We start from the raw sequence: 21622 nt of genomic DNA on the forward strand, positions 1-21622 counted from the left end.
ACACATCTCTTACATCCCTTACAACATCATAAACCTCAGAAAGGCAGAGATCAGATCTTATAAACCATTACAGTCTCTCTTTTAGTTTTCCCACATAAATATTTATCTTACAAATTAAAATAGCAAAATTAATAATATGACATTTACTCTCCTTCCTAGAATCTGTGCATCCTTAATATATCCCTGACAAGGTCACTAAAAATTTTCACCAGCTCACAAAACATCGTCTGTTTCTGAAAGGTTGTTTCAAAAAGAATAAAACACACACTATGACTCTAATTATTATGCCATCCAAGCATTTTCAGAGGAAAGTCCAGTCAGGATTAGTTTAGCATCCTCCTAGCAAAGCCACCATTTATACTGTTAGCGTTAAATCTATAATGGTAATCACAAACACAAATATACTGAAGTCTCTTTATTTAGTTCCACGGAAATAACCCTAGGAGAGCCATGACATTTACTAAGGAAAAACACTGTCACTAATAAAAAGAAATAAGCCTATCTACCTCACTTATTCTGTTAATGCCTTATTTGGGAATCATACTCAGGCATCTTGCCAAAATGGAAAAGTGACATGCTTCTACTATATCGTTTTCAATGTAAAGGGAAAGGTAAAATGACAGACAAACATAGGAAGAAAAAGAGCAGTTCTACTATTTTATGCCTTTTTATAACAGTACTCTGAAATACATTCTCAAGAAACAGCATATACAAATCCTACATGCTATTTTAGTGAAAAGTCAGAGTAGCTTTGCTCATTAGCTTCCCTGATCACAATGCAACCGGAACTTAAATTTGACTCAGACACCCCATGAGATGTCTAAAGCAGCCTCTTTTTCATGCATTCTTGAGAAACACACAAAATGAAAAATGCTTTTCCCGCTAAAACAAATAGTACACCCAACAGTTATCCTTATCAATTGCATACAAAACTGTCATCCAACAATTCAACTTCTAGTAATTTAGTATGAGAAAATAATCATATAAAGAAGTTCAGCATAGCCTCATTCATCATAGTAAAAAAACAGGAAACAGTTTAAATGCTAACCAATGGGGAATCATTTATATAAAACAAAGTGTATATTTACTATTCAACAATGAAAAATGTTGATGCAGATCTATACTCACTGACATGGAAAGATGTCCACAGCATGCTGTTTCAAGAAAATAGGTTATAAAACCATATACACATCTGTGTGTGCTCATACGTAGTACTCCTAGATGGCAGGGTTTGAAGCATGTGCTTGTAATCAATTTATTCTCTTTCAGCTCCAAATTCATACTTTACTGCCTGCTCTGCAAAAACGAAGCTGGGCCCTTTACATATTTTTCCTTTGCTGACATGTGTTAAAACTTTATCAGTACAGGGTGCTGGTGAGTAGCTTCCCTCAATACCCCAACCCCACTGGTGGTTTTTTAGCAGAATACCTTCACTGAGACACCTCCTTGTGAACAGCTTTTGCCCAGCACACTAGACAGGAGGTTTTGAACAAGCTTCTATGGAATGGCAGCACAGCAACTCTCCATCATCCATTAAACCATGGCCACACCCTCTCTAACATAGTTTGGATCAGCCCTGAGAGGGGTCTTTTCCTGAACATTCTCAGACCTACGGGTTGGGGCTGCTCCTTATGTCTGCCATTCTTTTATATTCATTAGAATTCTCTTTACTCTTCATTAGCCAACCCCTTGCCACGCCAATCCCCGGTTACAGTTAATAATTTTTAATAAAGAATACTTAATTCTTTAGTTTTTGCTCAAATTACTGTGTGGTTTCCCCAGAATTGACCCTGACTGATGTGAGTTTTTTTTTCCCTTTTTACTTTTCAATGTTGTCTGAATTTATAATAAGCATTTTTTGTGTGTGAAAATCAGAAAAGTTTATTTTGGAAAAATTAAACAAAAATTCACTACTAAATAAACATTAAGTAAAGTTTTTCTACTTTAATAGATCAGAAATATATTTGTAAGATTAAAATGAAATCTGAAGAACATTCATTTGTGTAAGACTATAAATGTTCAGTTTTTCTTTTCTTTTCTTTTTTTTTTTTTTTAGTTTTTCTTTTCTTAATACCAATTTCTTTTCAACATTATCCAAAATTGTGTTTATAGGTCATTTAAAAAACCGAAATGATTTAGACTGCTATTTTTTTCTCTCTTAGTTATGCCATATATTAGCCTTTACAAACAGGTTATTAATCACTAGGTATCCTGGAACGATAGCTCCTGTGATAGGTCCTAGTTCCTCAAACACAGTCAGCCTCTTTCATCTTACTATTTCAGCCCCTCTTACCATGTTCAAGGATTATCAGTTGGGCTCCAGCTTGTGCATTTCCAACATCATTTTCAGCAATGCACTGATAGAACCCTTCATCTGATTTCACCAGACCCAAAACTTGAAGATTATGTTCCTTCTGAGGAAGAAAGACATAAATAAAATTTTATGATTTAACTGATAAACATTAGTTCAAAATCTCGAGGATATGCTCTTTCTGGAGAGGAAAAACAAGTAAAATTATATGAGTCAGTTACTGAATATTATCTACCTATGAACCTGTTAACTCAATTTTATTGACAAGGTACTGACTCAACTGACTAGAAAAGGAAACACTGTCATTAACAATTACGAACTCAATCCTTATAGAAAGTCTTATCTGCAATGTATGCAAACTTACACATTTGCCTGGAAAAATATCTGGCATGCAATACCATGTGACCATAGTGAGAGTCTGAATTTGTGAATTCAAGGCATTTTCTTAAGATTATCTCTAATATCAATACTTCTAACAGATAAGTTAAATGAGGCCACATATATAAAAGCTTTTCTTAAACTATAAAGTACTAAATGAATGTCAACTCTAGTTATTGTTATTGATATTTTTAAAAATAGTATGAAAATAATGATAAAAGAGTAAAAATGCTAATTTAACCATAACACGCTGCTTTTTAATTAGGGTTAAATACTTGTGAATTACTTTTTGTAACATATGAGATTACGTACTTTAAAAATAGAAAATGTATTCCTATGAAGAATGAATTAGTTATATGAGAAATTTGTAATGAGACATTAAGTCTTGAACAACCATAATTACTTCTGATTATGTCTATGAATGTCAGGTATGCATCCTAAGATATGTCATTAGTCTTTATTACTAAAACCTAGATAATTCTGTTAACAGGATGTTAGATAATGATAATAATAACAGTGGATAATATTTACTAAGCATTTCCTATATACATATGAAGTAAAAAGAAATAATGACTGAGTGTTCTGAAGTAGATTTAAGGCTACTTATTTACTTTTGCTTTACTTTTTAAAAGAAACTTTATGTTTATTTTCACAACAACTGTCCAACACTGGGTCATCCTTATTTTGAAGGGTCTGGGTATCAGTATAAGAAAGACAGACTTCTGCTCCTTGAATAGACAGCTATGAAGACAATTGGTACAAGTGAATACACACACAGGATAATCATTACCTAGAAAGTGGTGGCGGCTGTGTTAGAGTGCTAGTACGTCCGAGTAGGACTAGACTGTTGGTCAGGAGATGTGGACTTCAGGCTGAGTTCAAACACTGTGACTTGCTCTGTGATCTTACATGAGCTACCAAAATATTTCTGGGCTCAGCTTTCTCATCAGTCAATGAAGAGATTATATTCCAAGTGAATTTTTCTATCTTCATCTTATATACACCAGTTCATGTACTACAGATAACAGATCTCTTGGTGATTAGATTTAAAGATATTTAAAGGTTTCAGAGATAAGTTTCTTTGAAAAATACTTACTACAATCTTGAAGTAATCACTTGGGATAACCATATCCCCATTCTTGACCCACTTCACAGCTGGAGTTGGCTTCCCAGTCACTTCACATTCAAATACAATATCCATAGATTCATGAGCATATATATTAGTAGGCTGCTTCAGGAATTCAGGTTGAGCTTTAAAACAGAAAGAAAATTAAGATATTAATAAAAATAAAAATAGGTAGCTATTTATATTTCAAGCAATTTTTAAAAATCATAGAATTCATAGGATTTTTAATTATTTGAGGCTTTCATACGTTTTTAGAAGAACATAACAAATACATATTTAAAATATATGTTAGGAACGTAATATCTTTAAAAATTGATATTCTGGCATAATTAACTGGCAGAATAATTATAACAATAATTTCTGAGTTTCTCTGTTGAGAAATATTTACTAAGTTGACTGTTTTGAAGAAAATGAAAATAGGAAAGTTCTAAGCTGTCCAAAAATTGAATATTAAAGTCTATTTCCCTAAGATTTAAACCATTTTAGAAAAGCCATGATTACAATTCAAAAAGAGCTGAGAAGACTGACATTATCTTCCTTTTTAGTCAGCTTGATGAGTAACAAAAAAACCCAAAAAGTCATACAAATGTCACATTAGAGGCCTTAAATAGTTTACTCACAGAAACACACACACACTTCCATTAGTAACACCCTTCATTACATACAACGGTTTTTAAGGGTGGGAGGTAGAGTGACAGAATCTTTGGGAGAAAGTTAAATGTATTTGCAAAAGCTTGATTATCCCATTGCCTCCCTTTCCCCTTAACCCAAAGTTGTAAATCACTGACTCAAATAGATTCAGTAAGATTTTGAATTTAAAGGGTAAAAGTAGATCATCTAGTCCAACTTCCTACCTAATGCCATAATTTCCTATTCCTGCTACATCCATGACAAGTGGTCTTACAAATCCCTGTTTGAAGTTCCAAATGACAAGGAACTCCCTATATCACAATGATGACGACAACACCAGTTTGTTTGTTTTTTAAACAGTTGAGTTAAAATGTGCTCAGCCTGCTGGAATTTTGATTGGGACTGGGCTGAATCTGCGGCAATTTGACACCTTAACAATACCGAGTCTTCCTTTCCATGCACATGGTTTATCTCTCCATTTATTTAGATCTTTGGTTTCTCTCATCACTGTTTTATATATTTCAATATACAAATTTTGTTCATACTTTATTAGCTGTATCCCTAAGTATTTTAAATTTCTTGGTGCTACTGTAAGTGGTACTTAATTTTTTTTTTTTTTAGTTTCTAATTGTTCACTGCTAGTATCTAGAGATGAAATTGATTTATGCATATTGACCTTTTATCCTGTGGTCATGCTAAACTCATTCATTAGTTCTAGCAGCTTTTTATAGACAATTCTGGGATTACCTACATAGACAACCATGTTGCCTGCGAATAGAGAGAGTTTTATTTCTTCCTTTCCAATCTTCTTTCTGTTTTCATTTTTTTAATCTATTGCACTGGCTAGAGGGGCAGGTCCTGAGAAGAAGTCCAAACTAGCTTTATAATTTGGGTAAATGAAGAGTAAGAGTATAGAGAGCAGGTAGAACCCCAGGTAAGCAGTAGAAGCCAAAGATGGTAAGAATGGAACACAGTGATGCAAGATCAAGAAAACATAAGTGTACAACTAGATGAAGTAAGGGAACTCTATTAGCAGTGAATTTAACTCTCTTTTCAAACATTGGTTAGTCATCTGTATTTATTCTTTTGTGAATTATCTATACACATACTCTGCTATTTTTTCAATTAGAGTGTTCACAATTTTCTTATCTATATATAAGAGCTTTTCACATCATGCCAGTTATTAATTTATGGCCTCTCAGCTCCAAATCCACTCTTCTTTGTAATGATGGATGTGGACCTTTGCCAGCTGATGCAATGTTAGACTTTGTGAACAGAGGGCACCAGAGGGACATTGTAAGGCATGGCAGAAGAAAAGGTTTATCTTTCGGGTTGGGGTGTGCTGTTCTTCTCATCCCTAAGGTGTGGCAGCTAGAAGGTATGTGGGAGACCCATTGGTGATCACCCTCCTGCAAGTTTCTCTGCTCAGTCTCTGGTAAGTTTCTCCAGTTTACTCTAGCAGGTAGCTTTCTGTGCACGAGCTCTGACCGCTAGCATTCCATCAAACAGAGTCCAATATATCAGCTCTGACTCAAGGCACCCCGCTGGGGAACTTCCTGCTCATCATCAGTCAGGCCCATGGCATCCCAGCAGGCGGCTTTCCACACACCAGCTCAGGCCTGTGGCATCCAACAGGTGATCTCCTGTGGACCAGTTTGGCCCAAGGCTGTGTTCTCTGGCAGTGACTACACTCTCTCCAAGGTCTGAATTGCAAGCTTGAGTAAGGGTGCCCTCTTCCAAGTTTGTTCCTTTTTTTGGATTCTCTCCCTCGGCTCTTGAGGTAGTAGCTAATTCTTATATTTACTCTTTCTTTATTCTTTAGAATCCTACTTTATCCTATTTAGTAGTTAAAACACCTTTTATTAGTTAATAATTCTTTATGTTAAATTCTCCTTGTTCAAATTCCTGGTGCAATTTCTGACTCCTGACTGGACCCTGACTAATATAGTCAGATATTAATCCTTTCTCTTACATGCCAATATTTCTTCTCAGCTGTTTCTTCTGTCTTTTTAAATTTAGGATGCCTATTGTACCAAAGTTTTAAATCTGTATGTGGTAAAATTTATTAGTCCTCTCTTTTTTTGGCATCTGTATTTTATTATTCTTACTCCAAAGGGTTTTCCTTGCTTCCATACTATAAAAATATTCACTTAGTTTTTCTTCTAGTATGTCTATGAAACAATCTTGACTTCACTAAGCATCCAGCTTTATATTTTTCTAAACAGCAACTCCAGTAGTCCCAATCAAAGTAACTGATTTGAAAGTTTTAATATCTAAATCCTATATACTCTTAGGGGTTTATTTTGCATATTAAACGGTTCCATTGACCTGTTTATTCCTGGGCCAGAACCACAAACTTAATGACTGTTACTATATAGTATTTTAAAAAATTTGGCAGAACAAGTACTCTCCTAATTTATTCCTTTATTTCCTCAAAAATTTCCTAACATGTTCATTAAGATGTTTTTTCCTAGATGAATTTAGACTCATCTTTGGTTATGTTTCTCTGTTCCTTCTCAAAGAAAACAAACAAACAAAAGCAACCTGGAGTTTTCATTTGAACTGCAATAAATTTTAGATGCTGGAAAAATAAACATATTTGCAATCCTGAGTGGTCCTATTTAAGACTAGGTATTTAAGTTTATTTGGATATTATTCAGTAATGATATATTGTAAAGACATTGTAATGACTGAAGTCAAGAGACCTACAGTTGAGTGCTAGTTCTACCACTAGACATTCTGCTGACCATGGGCTTCAAAAATCCATGGGTTTCAGTTTGTTCCTATACTAAATAAGGAACTCAAGCAGACTATTCCTAAGTAACTAAGATCTCAAACCAACTGTGATTTTATGATTTTAGTTTATACCTTTGTTGTATAGTAATTAGTAGCTAACAGTCACGAGTGCTATCCACTTATTATCATTATCAATTCATGGCCAATACTGTTTCATCTATACCCCAAACCATCCCATGGCCTTCCCAGATTACTGTGAAAGCAAACTCCAGGTTTTATATTATTTCACATATGAATACTTAATTAAGTACCTCTACAAAACAAGAACTCCTATTTCTAAGCAAAATCATCATCAGGTTGGTATCTATAATAATTTCTTACTATAATCAATTATCCAGTTAGTATTCACATTTCACTAACTGGCCTATTTTTTTTAAAGGTGATTTATTTTATTTTAATTGGGCAAACAAGGTACATTCATTGGCATTGTTTCTTATGTTTCTTTTAATCTACAGGTTCCTCCTTTATCTCTTATCTTTGTTTGCAATGTGTTTGTCAAAGAAGTCATTCGTCCTGCAGAATTTCCTGCAGTCTGTCTTTTGCTGACTGCATTGCCATGGGGTTATTAACATATTCATCCTATATACAGGCAGTTAAATGTAGAAGCTTGACTGGAGTCAGGCTCTTTTTTTTCCCCCAAGACTACTTCATAGGCAGTGCCTTGTCCTTCCATCAGGAGGGTTCATAATGTGTGACTGTGTCTCTTGTGATGTTAACAGTCTTTGATAATCATTGCCTACACAAAAGGAGTTGCAAAATAGTAATATTCTTATTCTATCATTCCTTCTATAAAGAGAAAAATCCCCTCAACAATTATTTGGTTACCCTTAAGTATAATTCTTACAGAAAGAACAGGATAATGCTCGATTCTTTCCCTTTGCTTACCAATTCCCAAAACAATGATCTGGTTCTCTAATATCATCTCCCAAATGTGATCAATGAAGGCTTTTTAAAAGTATCATTATGAGTTCACAGATTAAAATATATTTGGTTTGTTTCAATCCACTGAAGTTACCTTTCTTTTCATTTTCAAACTATCCCATCTTTGACCAATGGAAGCCTGAGTCCACTGGAAGTTCCTGAGTCGTTTTTGACATGATCCAAGTGGTCTTTAGTATATTCTGGTCACTGTTTTTAGGTCCTATTTGTGGACAAAGCCAGGAAATCTGTACTTTTTAAATATAAAATTATGATTTCATTCTGGTCTCTCCAGTTAAGTTTGAGACTATAGGTTTTAATGGGATCCTATTCATTTTACATCTCTATTTCCTTTTTCTCATGCCAAAAATCTCTATTCTCAATGACGCCACCTTAATTATTTATATGCTTTATCTTACACTCAGTCTCAGAATAACAATACCAACATTTCCACCAAGAGAAAAAAGTTGAAGATTTCTGGAGTTCTTTTTGTCCTTGAGAATATTCTACTAGGTATATATAGATTAATTACTATTTTAAATTTATTTGGAACAGTAACTTTCACTTGGAATTTTAACTTTCTGTGTGGCTATACTACCAACTAGTTACACATATAGAGTCATTTGTTTCATTTTACTTCCCCTTTTCAGCAATTTAAAATCTGCAAAAAAGGGTATATTCCAACAAGTCCTGCTTCTAACCCTGTTTTCTCTACCCTTTTCCCTCCCTTCTCCTATAGGTAACCATTAATTTTTTTGAATGGTTTATCTTTCATTTCAAAAATTATAAGCAAACAAACACAATTTGTACCCACCCCTCTTCTTCAGATTAGTTATGTACTAAACAATTTTTTCTACCTTCAAAACCTTCAGTCTTAACCACTATGGTACCATGTTTCTAAGGAACTGACATATGCCTTAAGTCTAAGGGACTGAGGCGCCCCCTAAAGCAGAGTATGTAATTCTGGAAAACAGCAAAATTCTCTTCAAAAGAAAATCCAATTAATATAATTTTAGTATGCATTTTCAGTAAACAGACTTTCAAAGACTATTAGAAAAAAATCATCACAATGTTCAATTCATCATTTACTTTTCCCTTTCATGAATTATAAAATAATGCCTTTAAAATGTTCTCCAGATTTTAACTTCTCTGTAGATAGTATTCACACCAATTAAACACAGTGTAAGAGCAGATGTTTGTGGTTGGGAGGTTAAATTGATAACCAGAGAGCAAATGAGTCTATTACCATAAGAAAATAAGCATTGTAATGGAAGATTATGCATTTTGTTACCAAAGAGATAATTAAGCTTCAAATTCTCTTTGACAGCTCCCTATCCCTTCTAATGCCATCATCATTACAAGAATAATTTTAATTGCTAAATGCACAAGTAGAACTTAATACTAAAACATATTACACTTGCCAAATTTCCTTACTGGAAACATCACTTAATTCCATAACTGTTATATAATGATGAAATTGCCACTCAATTCAAACAGAAAACAATATAGGGCCAACACCAAAGTTTCAAGGTTACTTCATTATGCTGTTATTTAGAAGATTATAACCGGTTTCATTTACATTAGCTCTGAAATGTTGGAGTTTCTATTGTTTGATTTTAAAGGTTTAGGCATTGAAATTCTTAAAAAAGCACTTTAAGCAGAGAAATAAAGCAACTTTGTCCATTTTATGTTAAACTGCACACTTGCTGTTCTTAAGCTTCTTTTCAATAATTCACAAAATTACATGTAAGTCCTTAAAAAAAAATCCCAACAAATAAAACCCAAGCATTTTTAACAGTCTGAAATCCCCTCAGGGATGTTGTCTGACAGTCTAATCACAAGTCTGCTGTAAGTACTGGCTCAACTAACAAAAATACATTAGAACCCTCCAATACTTCTTGAGAAAGCTTCTTGTTCCAATGAAGGTGAATGTTTTCCTTAATCTCCATGTGAAACAGGTGAAATCAATTATGAAGCAACATTATGACGGAGTTGCCACACGACCTTGAAATTACATTTCTATCCTATCCCTGTACCTCCACGTCCAGTTGCACTGCATTTCCTTACCCCTACCTCTCAACTTAGCTAACAGGTACTCATCCTTCAGATCTCTAAAAACAATCCCTTAAAGAAGCTTTTCTTGATCCATAGCCCACCCCCACTTTTCCTCCCCATTCCTAGGTCATCACTGCCCTATTTACCATTGAAACCCCAGTGGCCTAAACCATAATAGGTGTTCAATGCATATTTGTTGAAATCAATGGTTACTTGAATTCTACAAATTCCATTAATCGGCACTATCAGAAAATTAGATGTTGAGAATAAGAATTTTTTCAAGGACTCTCAAGCTTCTCAAGGATTTAATGTTTTATACCACTACTTCACCAATAGGAATTCATAAATCTAATCTTTGCTGTGAATTTTCTGCATAAGTTTTAAAATGTGCTTTTAAATGTTTATAATATAAAATCTTAATAATCATATAACTTCAGCACTCATATTTATGTTTATAAGTTGGCTTTTGTGACTGTAGAATTTAATCCTAGTGCAATGTTTCTCAAACTTGGGGTCTTAGGGTCCTTAAAGCTCTTAAATTTGACAAACAGCTCTACACATGGTTTTTTTGGTGAAGAATTCACAAAAATCTTTATTAAATATAGGTTCCCCTTCCCTGACGAGACTGAACATACTTATTCTTTGTATGATATCCCACTATTATCATGATGAACATTAATTGTGTGCCACATTTACACAGACAAGGTATGAAGGCCTCATGGTTGATTATTTTCACTTAGTATTATACATACATTAGATATGCTCCCTAAATAGCTAAACTCAATTTGTAAGCCCTCTGCTTTTCAGCATTGTAGGAGCATACAAATGACTTAAAGAGACTCATAGACTATTTGCAGAGATTTGCAAAGATACTTAGAAAAATGTTGATTGTTGGGTTTCACCACACATGCTTGAGAATTCCAAAAGATAAGGCCATATAATTATCATCTTAACAATTTCTCCCAGATTGTTCTATCATGCTAAGTGTGAGAACTGTGCATTAGGGGGTCACTAAAGGAGATTACTGTATACCTCATCACCTTTTTATATACACAGAGAACTCCCCAATTCTTGTGCCTTCCAGGACCACAGAATTCATTTGTTTGCTCAATTATTAAACGAATATTTAATAAGCAACTACTAAGCTACAAAGACGTTTTACTGGATGCTGTGAGGGAGAGAGATAATAAACACATGTATTTAATAAACTGTAAAGTAAGATAGAAAGGTATGATATTTTAAGAGAAGATGACAGTGTTACATAGATGTGAATTCAAAAGGAAGAGATATAATTAGCTATTGATGCATAGAGGGATCTACAGAAAACTGGTTCAGTGGTTATCTCACAGGAGGGTAACTGGGAAATTGGCAAATAAGGAGAGTGACTTGTTACCATATACTTTTTCCCTCAACTTTAAAAACTGTGGTAAAATAAACATAAGATAAAATTTAGTATCCTAATCATTTTTAAGTGCACAACTCAGTGGTATTAAGTACATTCATATTTTGGGGCAACCATCACCACAATCCATCTTCAGAACTCTTTTCATTTTGTAAAACTGAAACTCTATACCTATTAAACAGTAACACCCCACTCACCGGCCTCCCTCTAATCCCTGGCAACCGCCATTCTACCTCCTGTCTCTATGATTTGACTACTCTAAGTACCTCATATAAGTGGACTCATATGGTATTTGTCTTTTTGTGACAGGCTTATTTCACTTAGCATAATGTCTTCAAGGTTCATCTATGTCATAGCATGTGTCAGAATTTCCTTCCTTTATAAGGCTAATTATATTCCATTGTATGTACATACCATGTTTTGCTTGTTCATTCCTCTGTCAATTAACACTTGGATTTTTTCTAATGTTTTAGCTATTGCGGATAATGCTGCTGTGAACATGAGTGTACGATTACCTCCTAGAGATCCTGCTTTCAATTCTTTTGAGTATACCAGAGGTAGAACTGCTGGATCATATGGTAATTCTATTTTTAATTTATTGAGGAAATACCATACCGTTTTCCAAAGTGGCTATACATTCCCACCAACAGTGCACAGGCATTTCAATTTCTCCATATCCTCACCAACACTTGTTATTTCTGGTTCTTTGTTAGTAGCTATCCTAATGGGTGTGAGGTGGTATTTCATCGTACCATTATGCTTTTGTACCATTTGACCTTTTGCATGTTCATGGATTGTCTATTTAGAAATTTTTACTGACTACTGGATGATTTAGATTTGTCTGCTCCCGGCTACTCCTTAGTATTCTTTCACTTGGTTCTTTCTGTTAGCTTTTGCTTTCTTTTCTCCATTTTCCTTTTTATCATTTTGAATAAGTATTCAGTACAAAAGGTATAAAGAATACAGGAAACATAAAATCCTCCCCTTTATCAAGCCCAATACCACTACCCTCCTCAGAGATAAACACTACTAATATTTTTGGTGTGTGAGTCTTGCAAATTTTTTCTATGTATTTCAAACACACTACACACATACACACATTTTAAAGATATAGACTGGATCAGCTGATAAATACTCTTCTGCAACTTGTGCTTCTCTCTTAGTAATCTTACATATCAGTATATATGGCCACCTCTCTTTTGATAGCAGCATAGTGATCCAGAGTCTGACTATATCAGTTTATTGAATCACTCTCCTGCTAATGGACATTTAAGGTTGCTTTTAATTTTTCTATTACAGGTAATGCTGTAATATGCATCTTTGCATATAGATCTTTGTACACATGTGTAAGAGTTTCAGAAGAATAGAATTTTAGAGGGAATAGCTAGTCAAGGTGATTTCATATTTAAAAATTTTGTAAATATTACCAAAGGCTGTACAAGTTTTATGTTCCAATCAAAGAATCAGTATCAATAAGACTATTTACCATTCTACTGGAGGTCCTAGCTAGTGCAATTAAGAAAAAGAAAAATACAAATATAGGGGTGGAGTTGGAGAAATCTCCTGTTCCCTCACACAAGCACACCATGGCAATGACTGTCTCCTAGAATACTCAAGAAATCTTTCATGGAAAAATTCCAGTGTGCATTGTCATACTATTTGTAGCCAAGGGGAAACTTCAATGATTTAATCAATTGGATAATAATTAAACTATGGTACACCTAGCTGAAGGATATGTTATAGTCTTCCCATTCAGAGTGTAGGAACAACAGCACTGGCATCATCTGGGAGCTTGTTAGAAACACAGAATCTCTATCCCCCACCCTAAACCCTCTGATTCAGTATCAGCATTTTTACAAGATCTCTAGATGACTCACTGCATGTTAAAAGTTTAATAAATAAGCACTGCTTTGAGCATTTAAATACTGATGTAGTCTACATGTACAAACATGGAACAATCTAAAGATTAAAAAGTCAAAAAGCAATTTGCAACACAGATGGGATGATCCTATTTGTTAACAAAAAATATATTTCTAGATGTACACACACGTAAATGCTTTTTAGAGACATCTAGAATTATATACACTAAAATGATGACAGTGGTTACTTCTGAGGAAAGGGGTAGGGATGAGGAAGGGGCAATGAAGGAGATTTACTTGGCTAACATGGTTTGATTATTTAATAATGGTATTGTATTACTTATAAAATTTAAAAAGGAAAAAAGCCAAAACAATAAACTGAGAAGCTATTAGAACTAAATCTAAATTTTTTAAACTAGCAGTATAAATGATTAACATACTTTTCTCTGTCACTCATATTCTCATACAATACATATGTACAATTTTTAAAATATAATTCACAATAACAACAAAAACAATTAAATAGATATGCACCTAACAAGGAAAGTATAAAACCTTTAAGAAGAAAACTATAAAACTTTACTAAAGGACATAAAAGAAAGTATAAAAGAATGGAGCCACAAATACAGACCCAGGCATGTAAGACATTCTCATGACAGAAGTGACACATTAAATCAGGGGGAAAAGATGCCTAACTCAGTAAATAATCCTGGAGACGATGTAGCTATTTGGAAAAGAATAATGCTGGATTCATGCCTTACTCCTTATACCAAAATAAAGCCCATATCTATCAAAGATTTAATGGTTAAAAACAAACAGACCCATAAAAGCACTAGAAGAAAACATGAGATTTTTAAAAATAATCTTGGAAGGAGGCCTAAATATGACACAAACCAAGAAGCCATAAAAGATAAACATACTGTGCTACATAAAAAATTCAAATTGTGCATGATTAAAAACTATCATTAAGTAAAAAGACGGGGGGGGAAAGGGTACACAGAGGTCTAACTTCTTTAAAATATAAAAGTTCTAATAAAGTAAAAAAACTCACAATCCAGTTAAAAAATGAGAAAAAGATATGAATGTACAGTGCATAATAAATACACTTCGAAATATATGAAAGGATACTAAACATCACTCGTGTAAAAATATGCAAATAAAAATGTCAAGATACTATTTTTTACCTCTTAGGTTGACAAGAGTAGGAGAAATGGACATTCTCATATATCTTGATATTAATACAAACTGATACAATCTTTCTTGGGTAATCAGTATCTATAAAGTATAGATATATGAAGTATAGTAAAGCAAAATCTAAGTTGCATATACTCTTTATAATCCAGCATTTCACTTTGAGAGATTCATCTAACAGATAGACTCACACATTTACACAGACATGAGGGTATTCCCTGCTCGCTGTTTGAAGTAGCAAAAGACTGGAACCACTAAAGAATAAGCTATTTTAACCACAATCCATTAAGACATCACGGTTTTTTCCATTTTTACTTCCCTTCATGTTGAGTAACAGTGGAGTGGCTGAAGGCATCTTTGAACTCAAGGCAAGCCATGAGGAAACTGAACTACATATACCTTTAGTTGGTTTAGTGGGATGATGTATTTATGTGATTTGCCAAAGCACCCATGTATACTTAAGCTGTCTCAGTATAGAATGGATTCCGAAATATTCCTTCTGCCCACTGTACCAACATGACCCAACACAGAGACATAAAGGTGCAGAGTCATATTCATGTCACCATAGCCTAAACACTGGAGCAAAAAGACCAAATTAACTTTCTATTCTCATAGAAAATGACCTTAAAAATCATTGTCATATGAGGAGACAATCAAATAAAATGCAGCCAAAACAAACATTACATAAGTGTCAAAAGTCAAAAAGAAATGTTATTTTTCTGGAATTTTGTGTTGTTTGTAGTGATTATTAGTTTTTTAAAAAACTAATTTGTTGTAGTTAATTTTCTCATTGTAAGTAACTACTCTATTCATTTTCTTACACAAGGTTTCCAAAATAATTTTCACTCCAGGCCCCAGAAAAGCTGCATCTGCTCCTGATGACAATAATCTCTGACCGCTTGTTATACCTAATGTCATTTCTGCACATATTTTTGCTTGACTCGGAACAGAATCTCTCTAGAGGGATATAAAAGAAATTAATGGTAGTGATTGCTTCTGTGGAGGGGGGGCTAGGACATAGGGTTATATTTCATTATACATATATATTTTTATCCTCTGTATATATTACCTATTAAAAATGTTTAGCTAAAAATAATAAAAGTGGAGAGACATACATACACCTGGCTGGGCAGATTTGATTTTGTAAAAAGGTCAATTATAATTCTTTTGAAGTTGATCTACAAATTCAATGAAATGCCATTTAATATCCCAAGAAAAATTTTAAGAAAATTTGACAAGCTGATTTCACAGTCTATTTAAAAAATGTGAGACTCTATATGTATAAAAGAGAAACAGACTCACAGACATAGAAAACAAACTTAACAAAGGGGAAAGGGGCGGGAGGGATAAATTAGCAGTTTGAGATGAACAGATATGAACTACTATATGTAAAATAAACAACAAGGATTTACTGGATAACACAGGGAACTATATTCAATATCTTCTAATAACCTATAATGGAAAATAATCTGAAAAATATATATATATATAACCAAATCACTTTGCTGTATACCTGAAACTAACACAACATCATAAATCAACTATATTTCAGTCAAAAATTTTGCAAAAACATTTTCATAAAGAACAATGAGGGACTCAACAAAATATCAAAACTAACTCAAACAGTACAGTATTGATGTAGGAATAGACAAACTGATCGACAAAATAGAGTCTAGCAATAAGACCCATATAATTTTGGAAAATGGGATTATATAGAGGTGATATTTCAAATAACTGCAGGGCAAGAATAGTGTTGGGGTAACAATCCATTTGGGAAAATACAGAGTTTGATCTCCACTTATTACCATATATTTTAAAAACTCCAGATGGACCACAGATCAAAAAGTAAAAATAAACTACAAAAGTATTAGAAGAAAATGGGAAAGAATATTTTTAATTAGGGGGAGGGGGAATTGTGCAGCCTAAACAGGATCCAATTCCAAAAGGAAAAATCCCAACATAACTGACTACATAGAAATGAAAATTTTCTGTATGATAAAATACAGCTTAAAATTAAATGTAAATGATAAGAATGTTCATAGCAGCTTTATTTTAAGTAGCCAAAATCTGGAAACAACCCAAATGTCCATCAAAGGTGAATGAACAACTGTGATATATTTATACAACAGAATACTACTCAGCAAAAAAAGGAACTAGTGATACATGCAATAGTGTGGCTGAATCTCAAGTATGTTGAATGAAACAAGACAAAAAAAGAGCACATACTTGTGTAATTCCATGTATATAAAACTTCAGAAAATGCAAATTCATCTACAGTGACTGAATGCAGATTTGCGGCTACTTGGAGATAAGGAGTGTGAAGGGCAGGTGGGAGGGATTACTAAGAAGCATTAGACAACCTTTGGGAATGATGAATATGTTAATTATCTTGACTGTGGTGATATTTTCAAGCGCGTAAACATATAAAATTTATCAAACTGTACACTTTAAATATATTAAGTGCATTGTATTGTATCAACTAATTACCTCAATAAAGCTGTTAAAAAACATACGTGAAATATCTGAATAAATTATTTGCAATTCATCTGTCAAAGAATATTTAGAATACATAAACAATTCTACAAGTCAATAGAAGACAACTCAAAAATTGTCCAGCAAGAACAAAGAAAATAAAAGTCAACAAAAATCTGAAAAGATGTCCAACCCCCCTGTGAATTAAAAAGCAAAATAAGATCTCTTTTTTCCCATCCCATTTGCACAGACTAAAAAACTTGATGACACCAACACAGGGGAAATTGTGGGGAAACCAGTATTTCCACACTACTGGTAAGTAAATAAAGTGATACTACTTATTGGAAGGGCAACCTAGCAAGATACATCAATATTTAAAACATTAATACCTTTGACTTAGCAACAGTGGTCCTAGAAATTATCATAAAAAGATAAACAAGTGTACAAATGTATATGTATAAGGATGTTCATAAAAGTGTTATTTATAGTAGTAAAACACTAGAAACCACCTGCATTATTTATTAGGGGCCTGGATAAAGAAATGAAAACACTGGAATACTATATAGCAGCTGTCAGCAAATTAAGGGCCATTTCCACAAATAAAGTTTTTTTGGAATACAGTCATGCTCATTTGTTTCGGTATAGTCTACAGCTGCTTTTCTGCTGCAATGGCAGAATTGAATAGTTGTGACAGAGGCTAAGGCCCACAAGACTAAAAATCTGGTCCTTAAAAAAAGTTTGCTGACTCTGCTATAATTCCACTATATATAATATAGATTTGTATGTCCTGACACCGAGATGTGACCACAATACCCAATAGAAAAGACACAGAAAAAAACCAGAATGAATGGTATTACTTCATTTTTTAAAAAAACATGAATTTGTTCATGAAATAGTTTGAAATATATAAACTAAAAGGTTAACAGCAATGCTATTTGTGGGTGATGAGATTATAGGTGACTTTAATTTTTCTTCTTTCCAGATTTCTTTTGCTTTTGTAGAGGGAATATAAAATATCAATTATTCTTATAATCTAAAAAAGCAATAAAATTATTTTTGTAGTATCAATTTACAGTCTGGAGAAATAATTTTGTAATCTTATTATGAAAACCTTGAACGAATGTAGTTCCCTGAATAATAATTCAATCAAAACCAGTAAATGATCATTAAGCTTCTTCTGAACTAATTCCTCATTTCCAAAGATGAAAAGCTTGTTCTTAAACATATTCTTTATTTATCAAACTGTTACTGACATATTTATTTTTCACTCCTTACCACTCATGAAAATTCTCCAAATTGGCCTAGCAGAGAAAAATCTCTGTATACTTTTTCCAAATGCAAATTAAAGTATATATGCTTGAAAATTCCACAGAGCAGCTGAAAATGAGCATTTTAACTCTTAGGAGAAGTTCAATAAATCTCTGAATTTGCTGCTCAATACAAGCTCCAGCAGTTCAATACAAAGCAGAATATTTTTCAAACTGTTCACCCACTGGTAAGCCAAGGGCAGTCCAATAGTCATAGTCAATTTGGGTGCAGGCATTGAAGAAGTACATTGTCCATACAAGGTAAAAACAATAACTTCAATATTTAAAACATTAATACTTTCGACTTCAGCAATAGTAGTCCTAGAAATTAACATAAAAAGGTAACTAAGGAAGTTATACACTAGCACATACTGATGTTTTTCCATCAGTAATGTGCCAGCAATTCTCAACAATGTCAGTGATTAGATACTCCTCCCAATCAGAGCAGACTACTCCCACCCCTTTGTCAGCTGACCTATCAATGTTTCATGAAATCAATTTTTTAAAATATGGAACAGGAAAAGGCAGGATGAAGTGGATTAAGAAACAGTGCACCTCATATAGTATGGGTAAATATTGCTCTGTAAAACTTATTTCAGAGACAGACATATATATGTATATTAGATTGTAGCATAAAATTATTTCTTTCTATTTATAGTAGTTAAAAATGTTTTAAAACCACTGGAAGAGAATAAAGATCCTAATAAATTGGTAAACACTGATGAAAGTGTTTAGATTAAAGAGTACTAGACCGGGAATCAGGAAGTTCTGGGCTTCGCCTTCAAATGTGTTTTGTGATTTTAGGGAAATTACTTTTCCTTAAAAGGATATAAGAATACATACGTATGTAGGTAAAAACACCTTGTTTGTTAGTACAGAAGATATTTAAAGAATATTCCAGGTAGATCCATATAACATAAATGTGATAAAGTATACAGACTATACTTTGTGAATAAAAGTTGCTTGATGATATTTCTACTATAATAAAATTTCTTGGCAAATCAAAATGGCTCATAATTCCACTGCTGTCACTGTTCCATTTTTTTTTTTAAATGCATGAGCCAACTATTTTCAGCATGCCAAGGAAAAAAATTAAGAGGAAAATATAATTTGGGGACTTTCAGAAGCTTTATCAATCAGTAGATTAGTAACAATACCTCTAAAGGGTTTTAGAAGAGAAAAGAGAACTAAAATCTGTTGAGTATCAGCTATGAGTCAGGTATTGTAACATGTACTTTATTAAATCTCTTTAAAGTCTCAAAATGTAAAGCATATATATGTAAAGTATAATTCTGTTACACAATCACTGAAAATCAACCATTATGTTGCTACTAAAAAGGGCTGAAGATAACAACTCTGGCCAATGTGACAGTTTGCTTACATATTATTTTCTCACTTTAACACACTAGTGTGATATGGTCTAGATTCTATAGTTTTCTTTGACTGGACCTCAGGGCCAATGAATCACAAATAATTTACCTACAAGCGTGAAAAGCCAAAATTCCCCAGGGTTTTGGCAAAAAGGTGTTTTACCACTGCCAATGCAATGACTAGATTTTGTAATTAGATTTTTTAAAAAACCTTGTAATTAGATGAAGACTAATATACTAAGCAAATTTAATTATTTACTCTAGGTACAGATACTATCAAAGAGCAATATATGAAAGCAAACATATCTGGGATCAATTTGTAAATTACTGACATGTCACAGCACATTTGACATTATTCCTTTGTTACTTCAAGAGAAATTCAAATAGCTATCCTGAGAAAAATTTCAAATCCAAAAATAATAAAAGTAGAAGTGATGGAGAGCTAAGATTCAACTATTTCTAAAGACATGTAAACCAAAGGCCTGAAATTATATCAGTGTTTTAATTTTCCTATTGGCCATTTCTTTCAGGTACCAATAAATGGACAATTCTCTAACACAACACTTTAAGAATTCTCTTTAAGATGACTGACAAACCCATGTACCATCTACAGAGAAAATCTATGTTTAGAAAATCTAGAAAATAACCTCACAAAGGAAGATACAGGAATGACCAATAAGCAGATGGTAAAGTATTCAACATCATTAATCACCAGGGAAATGCAAATTAAAACTATAGAGAGATACCACTACACAGTCACCAGGATGACTGCAATTAAAGAGACTGACAACACCAAATGCTGGCCAGGATGTGGAGCAAAGAGAACTCACATACATTGTCTGTAGGAATAAACAACCACTTTGGGAAAAGGTCTGGTATAATACTCAGAAATACTACTCAGCAATAAAAAGGAATAGACTGCTAATTATGCAACACCATGGATGAATTTAAAATACATTATGCTTTGTGAAAGGATCCTTACATAAACAAGTATAGATGACATGACCGCATTTATATGAAGCTTTAGAAGAGGCAAAACTAATACACAGTGGGAAAACACCAGAAGAGTAGATGGCTCTGGGGTAGTAAGGACAGGATTTGCTGGGGAGGGAACTTTCTGCAGTGGTGGCACTAGTCTGTATCTTGATAGGGGTTTTGGTGTATAGTAATGCATATTGTTGAAACGCTATGGTCAGACCACCTAAGATGGCTGCTCTCTTGCTCTCTATACATCCCCTGCACGACCAGTGCCTGCTTCACCTACAGCCTACTCACATGACTGACCTTCCTACATACTTCCCCTAGGCCCCAGCTACTGATGTTCTAGCTTTAGAACAGAACTATCTACTCTGGGTCCAGTGAGGGGCGTGCCCCTCTGCTGGTTTCCCTGGTAACTGATGAGCCAATCTGACGTCAATTCCCCCTAAAACTGGTAGTCTCCCTATCCCCCACCCCACACCCTCTGCCCTGGAAGCGAAGACTGCCACCATGTCCCGCCCTGCCATCTGATGCACATGATGGGGTGTTGCTCCAGGACCTTGCTTCAGACATGTGAGAGCTCCCATCCATTAAACCACTGAGGTCTTTGCTGCTGACTCTGGGCTCTTTCTTCAGTCTTGAAGGGGGGCAAGTGCAGCCCAACAAACACATTAACAGTACACTTAAGATCTGTGCATTTCACTGTATATAAATCTTACCTCAAAAGAAAAAAAACCACAAACTAAATATTATGCCTAGTTAATATGAACTGAAGTATTTGGGGGTGTCTACCATTTACTCTGAAATGTATCAAAAAATTCAGATGGAT

General features: G+C 33.8%; 1 protein-coding gene across 7 annotated transcripts in view; it reads right to left on the reverse strand.

Annotated features, from left to right (window-relative positions):
- The window catches only part of NEO1 (neogenin 1), a 248202-nt gene that overhangs the window by 109124 nt on the left and 117456 nt on the right, over positions 1-21622 (reverse strand). For all 7 annotated transcript variants that reach the window (XM_057543239.1, XM_057543244.1, XM_057543240.1 and 4 more), the window contains 2 exons: positions 3786-3940; positions 2294-2414 (listed from right to left, as the gene is read on the reverse strand). In XM_057543239.1, the coding sequence (XP_057399222.1) occupies positions 2294-2414; positions 3786-3940 (276 nt within the window). The remainder of the gene's footprint in view (positions 1-2293; positions 2415-3785; positions 3941-21622) is intronic.

Source organism: Balaenoptera acutorostrata, chromosome 3 (assembly GCF_949987535.1).
Source record: "Balaenoptera acutorostrata chromosome 3, mBalAcu1.1, whole genome shotgun sequence".
Lineage (NCBI taxonomy): Eukaryota > Metazoa > Chordata > Mammalia > Artiodactyla > Balaenopteridae > Balaenoptera > Balaenoptera acutorostrata.